At 46.6% G+C, this 21,387-nt stretch overlaps 1 protein-coding gene across 19 annotated transcripts in view; it reads left to right on the top strand.

Moving 5' to 3' along the window:
* clasp2 (cytoplasmic linker associated protein 2) overlaps positions 1-21,387 on the top strand; it is an 81,889-nt gene that overhangs the window by 44,561 nt on the left and 15,941 nt on the right. For 4 of the 19 annotated variants that reach the window (XM_031793223.1, XM_031793222.1, XM_031793233.1 and 1 more), the window contains 26 exons: positions 723-860; positions 3,351-3,427; positions 3,556-3,794; positions 4,013-4,148; positions 4,285-4,355; positions 4,447-4,506; positions 4,619-4,696; positions 4,956-5,123; positions 5,475-5,515; positions 6,231-6,380; positions 6,870-6,893; positions 7,460-7,477; positions 7,721-7,819; positions 8,445-8,471; positions 9,874-9,900; positions 11,043-11,207; positions 11,954-11,998; positions 13,414-13,521; positions 13,933-13,995; positions 15,733-15,839; positions 16,076-16,099; positions 16,414-16,569; positions 17,043-17,134; positions 17,274-17,337; positions 18,092-18,154; positions 21,310-21,312. In XM_031793223.1, the coding sequence (XP_031649083.1) occupies positions 723-860; positions 3,351-3,427; positions 3,556-3,794; positions 4,013-4,148; positions 4,285-4,355; positions 4,447-4,506; positions 4,619-4,696; positions 4,956-5,123; positions 5,475-5,515; positions 6,231-6,380; positions 6,870-6,893; positions 7,460-7,477; positions 7,721-7,819; positions 8,445-8,471; positions 9,874-9,900; positions 11,043-11,207; positions 11,954-11,998; positions 13,414-13,521; positions 13,933-13,995; positions 15,733-15,839; positions 16,076-16,099; positions 16,414-16,569; positions 17,043-17,134; positions 17,274-17,337; positions 18,092-18,154; positions 21,310-21,312 (2,243 nt within the window). The remainder of the gene's footprint in view (positions 1-722; positions 861-3,350; positions 3,428-3,555; positions 3,795-4,012; positions 4,149-4,284; positions 4,356-4,446; positions 4,507-4,618; positions 4,697-4,955; positions 5,124-5,474; positions 5,516-6,230; positions 6,381-6,869; positions 6,894-7,459; positions 7,478-7,720; positions 7,820-8,444; positions 8,472-9,873; positions 9,901-11,042; positions 11,208-11,953; positions 11,999-13,413; positions 13,522-13,932; positions 13,996-15,732; positions 15,840-16,075; positions 16,100-16,413; positions 16,570-17,042; positions 17,135-17,273; positions 17,338-18,091; positions 18,155-21,309; positions 21,313-21,387) is intronic. The other 15 variants (XM_031793225.1, XM_031793241.1, XM_031793228.1 and 12 more) reach the window with 11 other exon arrangements.

Here is a 21,387-nt window from a genome sequence, read left to right on the forward strand (position 1 = left end):
ATTCCTATAATAACTACAACCTAAGACTTCTTACCTGGGAATATTGAAGACTCATGTTAAAAGGAACCACCAGCTTTCATATTTTATTTTATTTATTTTACCTTTATTTAACTAGGCAAGTCAGTTAAGAACAAATTCTTATTTTCAATGACGGCCTAGGAACAGTGGGTTAACTGCCTGTTCAGGGGCAGATCGACAGATTGGCACCTTGTCAGCTCGGGGGTTTGAACTTGCAACCTTCCGGTTACTAGTCCAACGCTCTAACCATGTTCTGAGCAAGGAACTGAAACATGAGCTTTCTTACATAGCACATATTGCACTTTTACTTTCTTCTCCAACACTTTTGTTCTTGCATTATTTAAACCAAATTGAACATGTTTCATTATTTACTTGAGGCTAAATTGATTTTATTGATGTATTATATTAAGTTAAAATAAGTGTTCATTCAGTATTGTTGTAATTGTCATTACTACAAATAAATTAAAAAATCGGCCGATTAATCGGTATCGGCTTTTTTGTTCCTCCAATTATCGGTATTGACGTTGAAAAATCATGATCGGTCGACCTCTAATTATGATGTATGACCACAATGTTACGACAGTATTATGATGTATGACCACAATGTTACAACAGTATTATGATGTATGACCACAATGTTACGACAGTATTATGATGTATGACCACAATGTTACGACAGTATTATGAATGATTCTCTCTCTCAGACCATAGTTTTGAGGATGATGTGGACAGTACAGATGGGAGCCGTGCTCAGGCTGCCTTCAAAGTCCCCAAAATCCCCAAGAAGCCGGCAGAGTCCTCTACTGCACGCAGACCCAGCGCTACAGGACCCAAGATCGGAGGTAAGAGTCCAGCTCCTATTCAACACCAATCTGGCCTGCTCACCTCTTAGAAGCATCTATTGATAATTCATTGGGCGTTATGTAACCCAGGAGTAATCACACTTGAATAAAAAAAGAGACATTTGCAAATAAAGTTCCTTCGATTGATTTCTTATCATTAGTCTCATTGGCTTGATGGCCAGAAGGGGACTTGCTGAGACGTCTGGTGTAAAATCCAAACGTTATTAATCACATTATATCCCCTGCTCCTGGGCTGGGTAAGGAGCCTCGGCTCATATAGGAGCAGGAGTCTATGTCCTGTTTCCATAGCGTGAGGCAGTTTGTGTACAAGTACAACCCCTGGACAGGACCCGAGTCTATCACAAGATCTTACCCCCAATCTATCTCCTTAATGCTGAGTGCCAAGCAGAGAATCATCAGGTCTCATTTTTACAGTCTTTGGTATGAATCGGCCGGGCATCGAACCCCTAACCTTCCTATTTCAGGGCGGACACTAAGCACAAGGCCATTGAGTTGGGCTGGCTAATTAAGCAATAAGGCATGAGGGGGTGTTGTATGTGGCCAATATACCACGACTAAGGGCTGTTCTTAAGCATGATACAACACTGAGTGCCTGGATACAGCCATTAGCCGTGGTATATATACTAATGCTTAAGAACAGCCCTCATGCTTAAGAACAGCCCTTAGCCGTGGTATATTGGCCACATACCACAAACCCCTGAGGTGCCTTATTGCTATTATAACCTGGTTACCAACATAATTAGAGCAGTAAAAATGTATGTTTTGTCATACCCGTGGTATACGGTCTGATATACCACGGCTGTCAGCCAATCAGCATTCAGGGCTCAAACCACCCAGTTTATAATGGGCAGATTAACAAGGATACAGATGGGGAGAGATTAACTAGCTTTCTAAGCAGGTCGGCTGGACCAGTAAACCCAACAGACTGACGGAGGGGACATTTTCTGGCTTCTTCACAGGAGCTTATCCTTGATCCACACTCATCTCTGCTGTTTTTATCTGGACTCCATAAGTTATGTCTTTATATTCTTGCTGCTTCACAGGAAGTTCTGTATGTCATCAGTCAAATCTCTGCGGTTCTATCTGGGCTTGATTAGTTATACCTTTGATTACATCTATGATAGCGACGATAATATGCCCTGTAGATCACTCCATCTCTCTATTTTCTGTTTTCACTCATCTTAGTCTGCATTCTAAGTTTGACAGACGGGTGACTTGTCTTTTCTGCATATTTCCCTCTATTGATCCCCCTTTCCCCTCTCTCCTCCTCTTCCTCTCTCTGTAAGGGAGGAAGGTAGTAGTGCTCTCACATCCAGGCGGTCGATCTAGGCCAGGGTCGATCTAGCAGGGTGATGCTACAGCCACTCTGTCCTGGTCCTCTCGCTCTCTGTCTGTATCAGCAGCCCTGTCTATGTTCATTCAGGCAGATGGATCAGACTTCTGGAGATATGAGCGACGTGTGTGTGTGTGTGTGTGTAAGTGTTCTGAAATGTGTGGAACATGCTAGTGTAACTTCTGGTGCTGCTAGCATATTAGCATGCTAGGCTAGCTCCCTGTGTGGCTAAATTAGCATTTATATTACATTCCACCCACGCACTCTGCTCACACAGACACACAGAGAGGATAGAACAGAAGAGACGAGAGAACACAGAGAGACAAGACTCTGAGATAGAAGAAAGAAACCGGGAGAAAAGAATCTGAGAGAACAGAAAAAGAAACGGAGAGAAAGGGAGAATAAATGAGGCGAGCTGAAAGAACAGAGCTGTGGTATTAGAGGCCCTAGTCCCGTCTATCTCTGAGACACTATGGAACATGTGTATCTATGCAACACACAATCTGCTGCTATAGGATCATCCTCCTCAACTCTATACACGGATAACACACCCAGCATCCGTTTACACACCATAGCTGGGAAGGCTAACAGCTAGATGTTCGAGCAGGGAGCAAAAGCCTCCAGTACCATAGTTCTCAGAGTTATCAAACCCTGGCTTGGGCTCACAGCACAGCCATCTCACGCTGCAGCTAGCCTGTTGCAGCTAGCCTGTTGCAGCTAGCCTGTTGCAGCTAGCCTGTGAAAATGGATTGTGTTGTAGCAGAACTGTCCATCTACTGCAGTTGGAAATGGAAACTAGCCGCAGGGATTTGGATGTCCTTTGGGTGGTGGACCATTCTTGATACACGCAGGAAACTGTTGAGCGTGAAAAACCCAGCAGTGTTGCTGTTCTTGACACAAACCGGTGCACCTGGCACCTACTACCGTGCCCCATTCAAAGGCACTTAAATATTTTGTCTTAACCATTCACCCTCTGAATGGCACACAATCCATGTCTCAATTGTCTCGAGGCTTAAAAAAACATTCTTTAACCTGTCTCCTCCCCTTCATCTACACTGATTGAAGTGACATCAATAAGGGGACAACTTACTGTCACTCAGACTGGGATACACATGCTCTCTGTCCTCTGTCTCTAGGTGCGTCTAAGGATGGAGCTGGGGGCATCGATGAGGAAGACTTCATCAAAGCCTTCACTGACGTCCCCACAGTACAGGTAACACACACACACACAAACATGCTAGTATGCATTAGTAGCAGGACTGCAAGCGATGTAGATAATACTAGTGTGAACTAATTATCTCTCTGTCCCCCTTTCTCTCTCTGTCTCCATGTCTCTGTCAGATCTACTCGTCTCGTGACCTGGAGGATAACCTGAATAAGATCAGAGAGATCTGTTCTGATGACAAACATGACTGGGACCAGAGAGCCGCTGCAATGAAGAAGATCCGCTCGCTGATTGTTGCCGGGGCAACGGAGTACGAGTGTTTCTTCCAACACCTGAGGCTGTTGGACGGAGCGTTCAAACTGTCAGCTAAAGACCTCCGATCACAGGTGGTACGAGAGGCCTGCATCACTGTGGCGTGAGTACTACACACACACACACACACACACACACACACACACACACACACACACACACACACACACCTCCTTTTTACGTAGCACTTTCTCACTTCCTGTCTTTTTCTCCCTCCCTCCCTCCCTCCCTCCCTCCCTCCCTCCCTCCCTCCCTCCCTCCCTCCCTCCCTCCCTCCCTCCCTCCCTCCCTCCCTCCCTCCCTCCCTCCCTCCCTCTCCAGCCACCTGTCGACAGTGTTGGGTAATAAGTTTGACCATGGTGCTGAGGGCATTCTTCCTATCCTGTTCAACCTCATCCCTAACTGTGCCAAGGTTATGGCCACTTCAGGGGTGTCTGCTATACGCTTCATCATACGGGTGAGTTAGACACGCAGCTAACACGTGTGTGTGCGCGCGCGCGCACACACACACACACACACACGTTGACGTAACACACACACACAGGTAACACATATAATAAAATGACTGAGTTTGTATTTCTGTCTCTCTGCAGCACACACATGTTCCCAGACTCATTCCCCTGATCACCAGTAACTGCACCTGCAAGTCTGTGGCTGTCAGAAGGTGGCATGATGCATATGGTTCCAAAAATAATCATTAATGATTGTAATGATGAAGAGGATTGTAGTAATGATGATGTTTCTTCCTCCCTCAGGAAATGTTTTGACTTCTTGGACCTGCTGCTGCAGGAGTGGCAGACCCAGACTCTGGAGAGGTGAGAGTTCAACACACAGCCAGACAGACAAATATAGGGCCGTTTTAATGCGAATGGAATCTTGATTGAGTGTTGTACACATGTTCACCTTCTCTGTCTGTCTCTCTCTCAGACATACAGCAGTGATGGTAGCGAGCATTAAGAAGGGGATTGCAGATGCCGACGCAGAGGCCAGAGTAGAGGCCCGCAAGTAAGACACACACACACACATTTTCCTATACACATACTCACGCTATCTCCTTCTCTCACACCTCTCTCTCTCCCCCTCCCTCTCAGGGGTCTGAGGAACCATTTTCCTATACACATACTCACTATCTCCTTCTCTCACACCTCTCTCTCTCCCCCTCCCTCTCTCAGGGCGTACTGGGGTCTGAGGAACCATTTTCCTATACACATACTCACTATCTCCTTCTCTCACACCTCTCTCTCTCTCCCCCTCCCTCTCTCAGGGCGTACTGGGGTCTGAGGAACCATTTTCCGGGAGAGGCGGACTCTCTGTTCAACTCATTAGAACCGTCCTATCAGAGGAGCCTCCAGTCGTCTCTCAGGAATGCCGGGAGCGTGGCGTCTCTTCCTCAGAGTGACCGCTCCTCTTCCTCTTCACAGGAGAGCCTCAAGTAATGGCCCCTGACGTTTTAACCATACAGTGTTTAACCTAATAGGTTTTTTTTGGGGGGGGGGGGGGGGGGCGGCTCAGAAGTACCCAATAAGTAATATTGTTCTCTCTCTCTCTCTATCTCTCTCTCTCTCTCTCTCTCTCTATCGCTCTCTCTCTCTCTATCGCGCTCTCTCTCTCTATCGCGCTCTCTCTCTCTATCGCGCTCTCTCTCTATCGCGCTCTCTCTCTATCGCGCTCTCTCTCTATCGCGCTCTCTCTCTATCGCGCTCTCTCTCTATCGCGCTCTCTCTATCGCGCTCTCTCTATCGCGCTCTCTCCATCGCTCTCGCTCTCTCTCTACCTCTCCCAGTCGTCCTCTGTCGTCTAAATGGTCAGCTGCTCCTGGTAGAGGTGAAACACAAACACACACGCATACAAATACCGGTATTGATCATATCATTCCTGATCTTGTACAAGTGGTGTGTACGTTATTTGTGTATGTTTGTCTATTCACACATTTATACTGAACAAAAATATAACCGCAACAATTTCTTCAAATTTTTTTTTTCTTCATATAAGGAAATCAGTCAATTTACATTTTTCAGGCCCTAATCTATGTATTTCACTTGACCGGACAGAGGCGCACCCACTGGGGAGCCAGGCCCAGCCAATCAGAATGAGGTTTTCCGCACAAAAGTGCTTTATTACAGACAGAAATACTCCTCGCATTTTAAAGTGGCCTTTTATTGTCCCCAGCACAAGGTGCACCTGTGTAATGACCGTGCTATTTAATCAGCTTCTTGATATGCCACACCTGTCAGGTGGTTGGATTATCTTGGCAAAGGAGAAATGCTCACTAACAGGGATGTAAACAAATTTGTGCAAAACATTTGAGAGAAATAAGCTTTTTGTGAGTATGAAACATTTCTGGGATTCTTTATTTCAGCTCATGAAACATGGGACCAACACTTTACATGTTGTGTTTATATTTTTGTTCAGTGTAATTATGTGTGTATGTCTGTATGTGTTAATGTCCAGGCAAGTGATTGTATAGTATGTGGTGGTGTTTGTATTGTGATGTGGTGTTTGTGTGTTTGTCTGTATATATCCTCCCTCCCCCTCCCAGTCCCGGCTGGTCATAAGGGCGGGGCGTCGCCAGGCTCCCTGCAGCGTTCCCGTAGCGATGTGGATGTTAATGCAGCAACGGTTGCTAAGCAGCGGCACATCGGGCAGGTGGGGGCGGGGAGACTGACCCCCGGCTCCTACTCGTCATTGGGTAAGGCAGCTGTCAATCGAACCAGGCAGCGAACCAACCAACCAATCAGACACAGTTTAGACATCTGTCTACATCAGTCAGCTGTCTGTCAGTCTATCAATTAATCATTCAATAACCGACACACACACACACTCTCAGTCAATGTGCTGTGTGTTATTATGGTTTCCTGCTGCTTTCAAGACCTAGGCTGAACTCCTCTCGATATCTGAATACACTGCCTGCATCTCTCTCCTATCCTAGGTTTCTCTGTCTGAGGGGCTGTTAGCCTGTCTGTCTGCTTGCTGCCTGTCTGTGTGTTATGTCTGTGTGTTTGTGTAGCTATGGTCTGTCAGTGTGTATTTGTTAGGTGTTTTAGTTGTTGTTCCTGCATGATTCTCTGTTTGAACTATGTTCTCTTACTAACACACACTATACCACTCTCCTTCTCTTTTCTCTTTTCTTCACCGTCTCACTTCACCGTTATTGTTCTCTCGCTCTCTGCCACTAAAGATGATGCCTCTGATAAAATGGATGGTAAGATCATCTCCTCCTGTTTCACTCTCCTCCGCTCAGAAACACCTCACGCTATTCTTTTCCTTTTTCCCTCATTCTTCCCTTCATCCCTCCTTCCTGTGTATTCTGGGTGGTGGCCCTGGACAGCAACTCTGTCACCCCAGCCAGTCTGTAACCATGGTGCCCTCTGCTGTTCGGCTGTTCTCTCACACTCATTCTCAAATTACATTTATGAAATAAGGAAAGAACTTCTGATTTAATGTTATTTTGTTTATTAACAGTCACATATTTAGTCTGCATAGCTACATAATAATAAATAATAATACATGGGATTTAATGTTATTTTGTTTATTAACAGTCACATATTTAGTCTGCATAGCTACATAATAATAAATAATAATACATGGGATTTAATGTTATTTTGTTTATAAACAGTCATATTTAGTCTGCGTAGCTACATAATAATAAATAATAATACATGGGATTTAATGCGCCGTTCAAAAAACCCACTCACTTTAAACACCCTACATCACTTTATATGACCTTTGACCAATGACACACCCCTCCCCCTCTCTGTCTGATTTTAGGGGCCAGGTCAGTCAATGGTAAGACAGTAGTAGGTACTGTAGTTCTAGACTGTAAGACTAGTTTCTTTGTAGCCTGTAGTTAGTTATCTATATAGCTATATTTTGACTAAGTAGTATTCAGCCGTAGGGCTTCTTACCTCTAAACTAGTGCTTATTGCTTAGTAGTGGAGGGTGGAGGGCTCTGTTCAGAAAGTGTGTGTGTGAGAAAATGAGTGTGTGTCTAGTCAGTGTCCAATCTAACAGTATGACCTCTGACCTCAGGTCGTCTGAGGACCAAGCAGCCTCTCACCACGGCGACCAGCGTCAGCCAGGTGGACTCCCGGGGACGCACCCGCACCAAGATGGTGTCCCAGTCGCAACGTAAGAAGAAGCACAACACGTTCACACAGTTTCTGAGCCTCACATACCACATCCCTCACATACACACAATCTTCCACTGCCGTACTACTTTGAGTGTATTTGAGCGTGTGTGTGTTTTTGCAAGATGAGTTATACACACTCTTTCTACAGTCACTGCTGGTATCCCTCACAGAGAATACAAGATGAGTTATACACACTCTCTTTCTATAGTCACTGCTGGTATCCCTCACAGAGAATACAAGATGAGTTATACACACTCTCTTTCTATAGTCACTGCTGGTATCCCTCACAGAGAATACAAGATGAGTTATACACACTCTCTTTCTATAGTCACTGCTGGTATCCCTCACAGAGAATACAAGATGAGTTATACACACTCTTTCTATAGTCACTGCTGGTATCCCTCACAGAGAATACAAGATGAGTTATACACACTCTCTTTCTATAGTCACTGCTGGTATCCCTCACAGAGAATACAAGATGCGTTATACACACTCTTTCTATAGTCACTGCTGGTATCCCTCACAGAGAATACAAGATGAGTTATACACACTCTTTCTATAGTCACTGCTGGTATCCCTCACAGAGACAATAAGCTCCTGCAAATGTTTTTTATACCTCTTAGGTTCCGACGAATCAGATTGCACGCCAGGTATTCTGTGTGTGTGTTGCAGTGGGGTAGATGGACCCATTATGTTGCTCTCATGGTCACCGTTGTTTGTTGAGAGTGTGTGTGTGTTCTCTGCATGCTCTGTTGTCTCATCACTGAGAGTGGTGTGTTGGTTGGTGGGAAAAGTCCAGTTCTGCCAATAGTTAATAAAAAATACCAAACATGACAAAAACATTAGCCAATTCAGCAAATCAAGTTGGTGCAGCACTCTCAAATCAAGAGTGTGATGACTGGTTTGACCTCCTTTGTTATTACACAAACTGTAGTGACGATGAGGCCCCCAAACCATCATGATGGTTTTAATTTGAAAAATGGGATCTGTTTAAGGCTCAACCTGACAGAAAAAAAACGAACAGATTCAAGGAACGAGAGGTTAACCTCAAAGTCAAAGCCGTTGGGGGGGTGTCATTTATTTTTATAAACATTTTTATTTGAGAAAATATTGAATTTGGCCTTTACTGCTATAGCCCTTAGTAACACATTGAATACACATTCATAAATGGCTAAAAAGACAACACATTTAACCCCTTATTTTTTCTGCCAAAAAACTACCTCCATACGTCCATTCATTTGTATGGGTTACTTTCAGGAGAGTCCTGTGACACTTGTGTTTGTGAGGGTCTCCCCTTTCCACAGAGGGTCTTATCTTTCCACATGAGATTGTAGGCACAACCGTTCTGACACTACAGAAGTTTTTGTGAGATGTCTCATGGTCTGACAAACACCGCTGCAGCTCGGCCACCTTCCACTGCAGATGTGGAAGGCTGACATGGGTGGATACGGCGGATTGAGACGTAGCCCACACAACAAGTCTATCTCTAGAATAAACTAAAGGATGTTATTTTAAATAGTTTTATTGTGTTACTTAGATTGACGTACTGGTGTGTCAATAGACTTACGGATTGAGAGCAAGAGACAATTAATAATGATGGTGAGATGTCTTTGGGACAGAGAGCTGTGGTTGGGCAGTGCAGGTTTTGGCAGTGTGTGTGTGTGTGTGTGTTTTAGAGCATTTGTACTTTGAGCTGTTTTTATTTCCTCCATTTTGAGGCTGCTTTGCTTCGTCAGTGAAACTGCTGCGTCACACACCGGCTACCCATCATGCAGTGCTCTACCGTTCTTCCATCAAGCATCACAGCTGGCTCCTTGTGTCTCAGCATTCATAGTTTATTCTATATTTATTTATATTTAATTGATGCATCTATTTCCGTGTTTGAAGCGTGGTCATTGTTGCTCTCAGTCTCTCGCCTCAGAACGCTCCCATGATACTCTCTGTGTTCTAACTCCCATGGTGCTTTGTGCTCTAACACCCATAATTCATCTGGTTTAACTTCCTGTTCCTGTCCCCGCTCCCCTCTCCAATCCTGCCTTCTCATTGGTGCAGGATCTCAGTCTGCTACCCCCATTGGTGGTAAGAGTCTAACGTGTACTACCTGTTACCTTCACCCTCATCACCCCTTCTCTCACCCCTCACCTCTTCTCTCCCCTCAACAAAGCTGGTCACCTAAAGCTCCACCCCCTCTCTGGCTGAAGCATGCTGGGACTTTAGTTTAAACTAACTAAAACATGGCTGCCTGCCTTATGACTACTTGTGCTCTGAGCTGAGGCCTGTGTCTACCTGTTAGGAGGGAGCAGAGAGATGCATTGGTGATTCTGCATGGGAGGTAGAATGCCATGTGACCAGCATGCTCTGACAGAACAAACCACTCTGAGGTGGAGTTGTAGTACACTGGGGTAGTCCCATCTATTCCTTGCTTAGTCACAAAGTGAGTAGTCCCATCTATCCCTTGCTTAGTCACAAAGTGTTAGCTCCAATTCACTTGGTGTTAGCGGTTAGAGGTCAATTGTGGTGGTGTGTGTAGACTAGACTGTGTAGCCTAGAATGTGTAGTATGTAAGTTTGTATTCTGCGTATGTGTGGTGAAATAGATTGATGTGATACGTTTCCGTTGAGTGATAAACAGTGTTTGTCTCACTCATGTCACATGACCCTCTGTCCACATTTCACTTTCAGCACTTCTTCACGTCTCTGTCTCATGAATTAAAAGATCACAAAGGCATGTGTAGATCTGTGACATTCAGCACAATGCATTATGGGCCGTGTGATTGGAGACTGGAATGAAAAACATATATTGTACTCCATGTAATTATTTGGGAATAAGCAAACGACCCACTGAAATGATGACAGTCCCAAGATGGCCGCCAAAGCTGGTCCCCTGAATCTGGTTGAAAACAACCCCTAACCCTGAAATCCATTGAGCCCATTCACCATGTTCCTACACATCTAGTTCCTTCTGATCTGCTAACCAGACCTGGGACAATAATACAGTCAAATACTCGCAGACTTTAGTTGAGCTTGATTTACTATTGAAATAATGGGAATAATAGTCCCAAAACAAGTGTTTGACCTATGTGTTCAACCCAGGTCTGCTGCAGACACTGAAGGGGTTAGGGGTTGTTGATGTTGTTATTCCTTAGACAATAGGGTCCCACGCATGACAAGTGTGTGGTCTGTGTGTGCGTCTCTAACTCTCTTCCCTCCCGCTCTCTCTAGCCGGCAGTCGGAGTGGTTCCCCGGGTCGCGTCCTGACCAGTACCGCTCTGAGTACTCTGGGTTCTGGAGCCCAGAGGGTCCTAGCTGGGGCTGGAGGGAGACGTAGCCGCATCCCCCGCAGCCAGGGCTGCTCACGAGACTCCTCCCCTACACGCCTGTCTGTCGGTGAGTACACATCCAGTCACCATCAGTCACCCATCCCAGCCCCTTGTCTTACCTGCCTGTTTTCATCTTGATGACACATCCAGTCACCATCAGTGACCCATACCAGCCCCTTGTCTTACCTGCCTGTTTTCATCTTGATGACACATCCAGTCACCATCAGTGACCCATCCCAGACCCTTGTCTTACCTGCCTGTTTTCATCTTGATGACACATCCAGTCACCATCAGTGACCCATACCAGCCCCTTGTCTTACCTGCCTGTTTTCATCTTGATGACACATCCAGTCACCATCAGTGACCCATACCAGCCCCTTGTCTTACCTGCCTGGTTTCATCTTGATGACACATCCAGTCACCATCATAGTGACGCATCCCAGCCACTTGTCCCAACCAAGCCTCCTCTTTTCCCTCCATTGACAGGATGCATGGATTTTTTATATTTAGTTTGTTATTGCTAAACCAATAAATCATTTCCCTCCTCCATTGGCCTGTTTCTGTTTGTTCCTGCTCACGTCTGATTGGCTAAGGCCCAGAGATTGACAGGTCTCACACACAGCAGTCTGCCTCCAACAACTTGATCAATCCCCACCAATCACATGTTCCCCTTACCACCGCATCGTTGTGTGATGTCATATATCAGTCCATTCCTTTCTCCAACAACTTTGAAAGCGAGAATTCATTTCAAGCTGACCTCCTCTATTTTACTCCCTCTTTCCTTCTCCTTCCTCTCCTTCCTCTGGTCTCTAGCTCCCTCCAGTATTAGTTCCATCTACAACGGCGCAAGCAGAGGAGGTAAGAACTCTCCGACTCGTCCCTCTGACAACTCCACCCGCATCCCTCAATCTCTCCCTCTTTCTATTCCTCTTCTCCGTCCCTCCATTTCACTCTCTAGCCCTCTATCTTCATCTCTCCATCTCCCTCCATTTCTCTCGCTCAAACCATTTCAGCCTTCCGTCAGGCTGTCACTCGCCACCTCAAATTCCAGTATCCTCCTCCTCTAACCACCGAACGCATGGCTGTGTGTTGCCGTGGTGATGGGTTGTCATGGTAATCGTGGTGACCATTTTTATCTTGAAGAAAAAGAAACGCACACCTATTTAGGCGAGGTGCTGGCTAGCGGAGTAGAAAACCTATTTAGGCGAGGTGCTGGCTAGCGGAGTAGAAAACCTATTTAGGCGAGGTGCTGGCTAGCGGAGTAGAAAACTTGAAAGTAAAATAAAAGAGAGCCGCACACTCTAGGAGCTCAGATGCAAAAATGTAATTACCTACGTTTCCACAGCCAATCTGTCTTCATCAGGGTATAATCACAAACACTGCGGGATGACTCGTTTATGTAGTGTCAAAAGACACAGGTGTCTGTAATCATGGCCAAGAGTGGCCTAATATCATTGGTTAATTATCAAATATTAAAATGGCATACAAAGAACAGCATACAAACAACATACGATCATAAAGCATACGATCATAAATTCCTTTTGGACTACACAAGCTTACAAAAAATTACAATGGCAAGTCACAATCACAAGAATGGCTTCAGATCAAAGTCTACGTTGAGACCAAAGGGAACAAGGGTCTTTTAAGTTAAAGATCCAGGCAGCCTCTCGTTTTAACAATAAATTATCAAGGTCACCCCCTCTCCTAGACAATTTGCATCTTCCCACTAACCAATTGGCCGCAGGTATGAATGAAGCATCATAAGATCGGTGAAGCTTCATTGGTTCCCCCATAAGTTCTCTGTGATTAACTCTGATTGGTGTGTGGATGCCGGCTCTGGCCAATAAACAGTCAGGATGAGCTTGATGCTTATTGGATGAAAACAGAGATCCTCACCCCTGGTCTTTCATCTGCTTCTCATTTCTTCCTTCTGTCCTGCTGTGTGTGTGTGTGCCTGTGTGCCTGTGTGTGCGTGCGTCAGTGAGTGAGTGCTGAAATTGTTTATATACATGTTATTTCTGAGCCCAGCAGTCCTGAGCTCTCTAGGGCTGTCTCTCTACAGTCTAGTGTGGCTTCCTTTCTAAACCACTGTAGACTGAGACTCACCCATGGAGCCAGTAGAGCTGTGCTCTTTTTCAGTCCTGTCTCTATCAGGGTGTCACTCTTATGACTCTCTCTCCTTTGTCCTCTCTCTGTTTATTTGTTGCTTTCTATCTATCTTTCTTTCTTCCTTTCCTCTTCCCTGTCCGTCCCCTGGTAACATGGTACTGTAGCTCGGGGCAGTCGTATCCCCCGGCCAAGTATGAGTCAGGGCTGCAGCAGGGAGGCCAGCAGAGAGAGCAGCAGAGACACCAGCCCTGTACGCTCCTTTACACCTCTGGGTGAGTAACACACATCACGTCATAGATATATCACACATGCACTTAGTTTGCGCGTACACACACACATCATAGATACCACATAGTAAAACAAAGACACAAGCCAACAATATGGAACAACAAAACTGACCACCTTGTGTACAGTTGATCTAACAACAAGACTGTCATTTTGGGGATGACATTGTATCCACTGTCCCAGCTGTTTGGACTGGCTAGCTGACATGACTCATGAAATGGAGTTCTGTCAGACTCTGTAGGGAAGCAGAACTGGACTCTTAGGGCTACTAATCACACACACTGACATGTTGCTGTGTGGTTCTGGGTCTCTTTCTCTCACACTGTGTGAGTTCTAACGATGGGGGGACTGTTTTGTGTGTGTGGTTCTCTGCGTGTGTGTGGGGTTCATTGTTGCAGCGTCGCGGCACTACTCTCGCTCCACTGGAGCTCTCCATACCGCCGACGCTTTAGGGGCCGCAGGTGAATGATGAGTACCTCTATCCTCTTTTGCTCCCTCCTTCCGCTTGACTCCTATTTTACATTCTCCATCTTTAATTTTTTCCCGTTTTCTAGATCTATTCTTTCTTTCTCCATTATTCTTTTCCTTCGTTCTCTTCCTGGACCTCAAGCTTCCGCCGGAAACGCATGCTTCCTCCACCCCGTTCAGTTGCCATGACAACCATTCCATCTCCATTTGAGGATGCATTTGTTACTCTGTTCTCTCACTCATCTATGTCCTGATTTTAGTCCCACCTCCCATCAACACGGACACGGCAACCTCCATGTTTGTTTATTTACTCCCATCATGCTTTGGTCACAGCTCTTGGGTCATTTGGTCATATTTTTGTAATTTATTCACCATGCCATCTAGCTGGGGAGGGGGTATTGAAGGGTTATGGGATAGGGTGGGTAGGGAAGGGGGGGGAGTATTGAAGGAGGAAGGGAGGCGGCTGATGGGATGAGGGTGGGAGGAAGGGAGGCGGTCTGATGGGATGATGGTGGGAGGAAGGGAGGAGGTCTGGTGGGTGGGTGGAAGGGAGGAGGTCTGATGGGATGAGGAAGGGAGGAGGTCTGGTGGGAAGAGGGTGGGAGGAGGTCTGATGGGAGGAGGGTGGGAGGAAGGGAGGAGGTCTGATGGGATGATGGTGGGAGGAAGGGAGGAGGTCTGGTGGGTGGAAGGGAGGAGGTCTGATGGGATGAGGGTGGAAGGAAGGGAGGGGGTCTGATGGGATGAGGAAGGGAGGAGGTCTGGTGGGAAGAGGGTGGGAGGAGGTCTGATGGGAGGAGGGTGGGAGGAAGGGAGGAGGTCTGATGGGAGGAAGGGAGGAGGTCTGATGGGAGGAAGGGAGGAGGTCTGATGGCAGGAGGGTGGGAGGAAGGGAGGAGGTCTGATGGGAGGAAGGGAGGAGGTCTGATGGGAGGAAGGGAGGAGGTCTGATGGCAGGAGGGTGGGAGGAAGGGAGGAGGTTGGGTGGAAGGGAGGTCTGGCGGTCGTCTGATGGGATGAGGGTGGGAGGAAGGAGGAGGTCTGATGGGATGAGGAAGGGAGGTCTGAAGGGATGAGGAAGGGAGGAGGTCTGGTGGGAGGAAGGGAGGAGGTCTGATGGGAAGAGGGTGGGAGGAAGGGAGGAGGACTGATGGGATGACATTGGGTGGAAGGGAGGAGGACTGATGGGATGAGGAAGGGAGGAGGTCTGGTGGGAGGAAGGGAGGAGGTCTGATGGGAAGAGGGTGGAGGGTGGGAGGAGGTCTGATGGGATGAAGTCTGGTGGGAGGAAGGGAGGAGGGTGGGAGGAAGGGAGGAGGTCTGATGGGATGAGGGTGGGAGGAAGGGAGGGGGTCTGATGGGATGAGGTTGGGTGGAAGGGAGGTCTGGCGGTCGTCTGATGGGATGAGGAAGGGAGGGGGTCTGATGGGATGAGGGTGGGAGGAAGGGAGGGGGTCTGATGGGATGAGGGTGGGAGGAAGGGAGGGGGTCTGATGGGAGGAGGGTGGATGAAAGGGAGGAAGTCTGGTGGGAGGAAGGGAGGAGGTCTGGTGGGAGGAAGGGAGGAGGTCTGGTGGGAAGAGGGTGGGAGGAAGGGAGGAGGTCTGATGGGATGAGGGTGGGGGAGGTCGTCTGGTGGGATGAGGGTGAAAGGGATTGCAGTTTTGTGTGTTTGACTGCATCGGTAATGTGTGTGTCTCTCGGGCTCTCTCATACCTCCATCTCTCCAGGGTCAGGGTACAGTATCAGTCAGTCCAGTCGTCTGTCCTCATCCGTCAGCGCCATGAGAATCCTCAACACAGGATCTGATGTAGAAGAGGCCCTCGCTGATGCCTTGGTACACACATTTCACACATTACACACACACACACACACTGAGACAATATTTATGCCAACTCCTTTCTCCCCCTCTTTCACCTTCCCTGTCTCTTACATCTCTATCTCTTACCTTCTCTCTATCTCTCGTAGCTCATATATACACATCCAAACACTTATACTGTACACAGACACTCTCGCACACTTACTGCTGTGTTGTGACTAACCCCTGGTTCCTCCTCTGTTTAACGCTCTCAGCTGTTGGGAGACATGAGATCCAAGGTCAGCGTCTCTACCTACTGCTGTGTGTGTGTGGGTGGGTGGGGTTGAAAGGTGTTATTTGATGTGTACATGTTACTTAAAGGGAAAGTCTGTTTCTCACTCTTTCTCACTCTCTTTCTCACTTGCTCTTTCTCTGTCGCACTCTCTTTCTCACTTGCTTTTTCTCTGTCGCGCTCTCTCTCTCTGTCGCGCTCTCTCTCTCTGTCGCGCTCTCTCTCTCTGTCGCGCTCTCTCTCTCTGTCGCGCTCTCTCTCTCTGTCGCGCTCTCTCTCTCTCGCGCTCTTTCTCTTTATGTCTATCTCCTCCCCCCGTAGAAGAAGCCAGCGCGGCGGCGCTATGAGAATTATGGGATGTATTCGGATGATGATGCTAACAGTGATGCGTCCAGCGCCTGCTCAGAGCGCTCCTACAGCTCCAGGAATGGAGGAGCCATCCCTACGTACATGAGACAGACTGAAGACGTGGCCGAGGTCAGAAACAACACAGATTTTGGATTAGTCATTGATGGCACCATATGCAAATTACACTAACCGTTATTTCAATCACTTCAAGCACTTCAGTTCACATATTCCCCAATGCCTTGTGGATTCCTGGCTGAAGATTCAATAGTTCCAGGCATTTTAAGATTAGAATTATTAATCAATTGTACACAGTCAAAATGTTACTTCTTCTTTATCTGAGACATACAGGTTGGAGCAGGGGGCTGCCACACTGGGCGCCTTAGAGCAGTTGTTGTGGGGGGTTAAGTGCATTGCTCAAGGGCACAACAGCATCTACGATTTGATACCAGCAACCCTCTGGTTGCCGGCTCACTTCCCGGCAGATTTTTTTTACCATCAGACCCGGGATTTGAACTGGCAAACCTTTGGTTGGTGGCTTGCTTCTCTAACCGCTAAGCTACCTGCCTCCCAGTCTAAATGTCCTTTAACTCTTTGTGCCCCAGGTGTTGAACCGCTGTGCCAGTGCCAACTGGTCAGAGAGGAAGGAGGGTCTGCTGGGTCTACAGGCTCTACTGAAGAACCAACGCACCCTCAGGTCAGCCTATCACAATGCACCGTTTCACCTGGAAGCCTTTCAGGGACTATTTGAACAGAGACGCTGTTTATCTGATGCAATACATGCTACCATAGGTGTATTCAGCTTTGTGTGTGTGTGTGTGTTTGTTTGTCTACAGTCGTGTGGAGTTGAAGAGGTTGTGCGAGATCTTCACCAGAATGTTTGCAGACCCCCATAGTAAGGTATGGATGCATGCACAGCTACCACACACACACGTGTATACACACACACAATCCACTGACACCTTAAACACATAATGTGTGTATATATATAATATATATATATATATATACACACACACACACATCTGTGTTTATATTGGATACCGGATTCTGCCGAAACGACACTTACAAAACTAGGTTCTGCAAACACACATTTATTCTCACACACGGAAACATAAATACACAGACATACTGAGACTCATAATCAGATAAAAAGTAATGCACACACACACACACACAGGCATGTGCTGCGTGAGGCGGTAAATGACTGGTTTCTAACGGCATGCTACGCCTGAGTCTGCGTGTGACCTCACACTCTCCGCTAGCCAATGGGATTGCTCTCTCACTGTTCGTTAGCCAATCCGCTGGTTGTGCTCACCGCGTCCACTGCAACTCCTTCCCTCTTTTTTTCCCCCTGCGTGGTATATATAAGATTACACACACACACACTGACCACACACACACACACACACTGACCACACACACACACACACTGACCACACACACGCCATTTTTACAGCATCCCCGCCTCTTTCTTTCTCACTAACCCCGCCCGCTAGGGTTCCCCCGCTCCCCTCTAACGCCACTCCCCATCCCCTCCTCCTGCCGGCGTTTGGAGTGTCTTCCCGCTCCCCGTACACCACTTAGTGTGCTCCCCTGCCGCCCCAACCCCTCGTCCTGCCCCTCGTCTGACGGTACCGGTTGTGACTTTCAGCGAGAATCCGGATCTAGGGTCTATGGAACGGCAGAATCCGGTATAAGCTCAGCCTCCTTCAAGGTACACCTTACTGTCACACACTCTCTTTCTCTCCTTCTCTCCTTCTCTTCTGTGTGTAGAGACAGAGGAACGCTTATAAGAACCAGGTGTGGTTCTTATAAGAGGGCTGTAGTGTAGTCCTTATCTTCACAGTGCAACACATTGATATTAATGCACAATACCACCTGTTTCAGTTCAGAGGTACTCTGACTTCAGTCGGGAAGCACCTTGTGTGCACTGAACACATATCTGTGCGCGCATGTGATGAGAGGGTGGGTGGGTGGGTACGCATGAGTGTGTGTGTTAGGGTGACCACATTTAAAATACCCAAATGCGTGACCACAGGATGATTTTGCGGGACAGTGTAGACTACGTCATTTTGTTGCACTGAACAAACTAATTTAAGCACTCCAGCCACCCCTAGTCTGTTCTTTTTCCTCACATTAAATTTGGTGATGCAGAAAGGAGAGACCACTTGTGGCTGTTTTATGAAAATCTGGGAATATTTGGCCAAGAGAGAATTTCTGGTTGGTCTCAGAATGTAAAACAGTTAGGAATGAAGACTTATTTTTTTACGGGATTGATTGAAGAAGCAGCAAATATGTTTAATGAGAAACTAATGAGCATGGAGACCTTATCTTTCAGTGTAATACGGCTGTTTACTTAGTTGTAGCTCTTCATCAGAAGCGAGATGGTTGTAAGTAGTGAAGCGTAACTGTCCTCCAAGTTTAACTGGAATTTGTACCGAAAGGTTTTGAAAAATGTCATTGATTTACGATTTTATTTTAATTAAACCTTTATTTAACCAGGCAAATAAGTAAAGACGGCCTAGCAAAAGGACTCCTGCGGGGAAGGGGGATTTTTAAAAAGTTGTTAGCTGCGGCGAACTGAAAAGAGGAGCGACGCAGGGATCTGTGTGCTTTGGGGACCTTTAACAGAATGTGACTGCCAGAGCAGGTGTTGAGTGTGGAGGATGAGGGCTACAGTAGATATCTCAGATAGGGGGGAGTGAGGCCTAAGAGGGTTTATAAATAAGTATCAACCAGTGGGTTTTGCGATGGGTATACAGAGATGACCAGTTTATAGTGGATTATAGAGTGCAGTGATGTGTCCTATAAGGAGCATTGGTGGCAAATCTGATGGCCGAATGATAAAGAACATCTAGCTGTTCGAGAGCACCCTTACCTGCCGATCTATAAATGATGTCTCTGTAATCTAGCATGGGTAGGATGGTCATCTGAATCAGGGTTGATTTGGCAGCTGGGGGTGAAAGAGGAGCGATTACAATAGAGGAAACCAAGTCTAGATTTAACTTTAGCCTGCAGCTTTGATATGTGCTGAGAGAAGGACAGTGTACCGTCTAGCCATACTCCCAAGTACTTTTATGAGGTGACTACCTCAAGCTCTAAACCCTCAAAGACAGTAATCACACCTGTGGGGAGAGGGGCATTCTTCTTACCAAACCACATGACCTTTGTTTTGGAGAGGTTCAGAACAAGGTTAAGGGCAGAGAAAGCTTGTTGGACAGTAAGAAAGCTTTGTTGTAGAGCATTTAACACAAAATCCCGGGAGGGGCCAGCTGAGTGTAAGACTTTATCATCTGCATATAAATGGATGAGAGAGCTTCCTACTGCCTGAGCTATGTTGATGTAAATTGAGAAGAATGTGGGGCCTAGGATTGAGCCTTGGGGTACTCCCTTGGTGACGGGCAGTGGCTGAGACAGCAGAATTTCTGACTTTATACACTGCACTCTTTGAGGGGAGGTAGTTAGCAAACCAGGCCGAAGACCCCTCAGAGACACCAATACTCCTTAGCCGGCCCACAAGAATGGAATAGTCTATCGTATCAAACGCTTTGACCAAGTCAATAAAAATAGCAGCACAACATTGCTTAGAATCAAGGGCAATGGTGACATAATTGAGGACATTTAAGGTTGCAGTGACATATGCATAACCTGAGCGGAAACCAGATTGCATACCAGAGAGAATACTATAGACATCAAGAAAGCCAGTCAGTTGATTATTGACAAGTTTTTCTAATACTTGATAAACAAGGCATACTAGAAATAGGCCTATAACAGTAGGATCAGCTTGATCTCCCCCTTTAAATAAAGGACGAACCGTGGCTGCCTTCCAAGCAATGGGAAGGGAGGTTAAAAGGGTTGGCCATGGGCTTGGTGATGATGGGGGCAGCAACCTTAAAGAATGAAGAGTCTAAATCATCTGACCCAGATGTTTTTTTGGGGGGTCAAGTTTCAGGAGCTCCTTTAGCACCTCGGACTCAGTGACTACCTGCAGGGAGAAACCTTATAGCGGGGCAGGGGAAAAAGAGGGAGGAGCATCGGGGCAAGGAGGCATGGCTGAGTCAAATAGGAATCCTGACTTAGACCCACAGAGAGAACTGTTCCTTAAAGTAATTAACTTCGGCCTTCCGGATAGCCTGACTGCACTTATTTTTTTATATATATATTTTAATTTTACCTTAATCAGTTAAGAACACATTCTTATTTGTTGACAGCCTAGGAACAGTGGGGTAACTGCCTGTTCAGGGGCAGAACGACAGATTTGTACCTTGTCAGCTCGGGGGTTTGAACTCACAACCTTCCGGTTACTAGTCCAACGCTCTAACCACTAGGCTACCCTGCCGCCCCAAGATTTGCCTGAACAAGAGCCAGCCTGAGTATGCGTGTGCCGAGCCTTTTGCCAAATGCAATTCTTGAGATGGAGTAACTCTGCAAAATCAGTCGAACCAGGGGCTGAACCTGTTTTTAATTCCCCCCAAAATTATGGGGGCGTGTCTGAAAATATAAAAATATTCCATTGGCATTGGCCTACGTCTCGTCACAGAATATCAGATCTCAACAATGATTGAAGAAGTGTTTAACATCACCACTACCACATCCTTTTAATATATAGGCCTGTCTTTTCATAAGTGCAAGAGACCTGTCGGCATGTCTGACTGAAATACCGGACAAATCTAACATTTGTGGTGATTGAAGTTGTTGATAAAATACGGGACATGATTGTTTGGTTGAGGGACAAAGGGACAAAATGCGGGTCTGTCCCGCACAATCTGGGACATGTGGTCACCCTAGTGTGTGTGTGTGTGCTTCCCAGGATGCTAACTGTTGTATGTTTCTCTCCCCTCCATGCCTCTCCTCTGGAACTCTCTGTAGAGAGTAAGTCTAGACAACGTTTATTTTACGTTCAATTAACGTTTGATTAACGCTTGTGTGGTTGTGACACTAACATGG

Source organism: Oncorhynchus kisutch, linkage group LG17 (assembly GCF_002021735.2).
Source record: "Oncorhynchus kisutch isolate 150728-3 linkage group LG17, Okis_V2, whole genome shotgun sequence".
Classification (NCBI taxonomy): domain Eukaryota; kingdom Metazoa; phylum Chordata; class Actinopteri; order Salmoniformes; family Salmonidae; genus Oncorhynchus; species Oncorhynchus kisutch.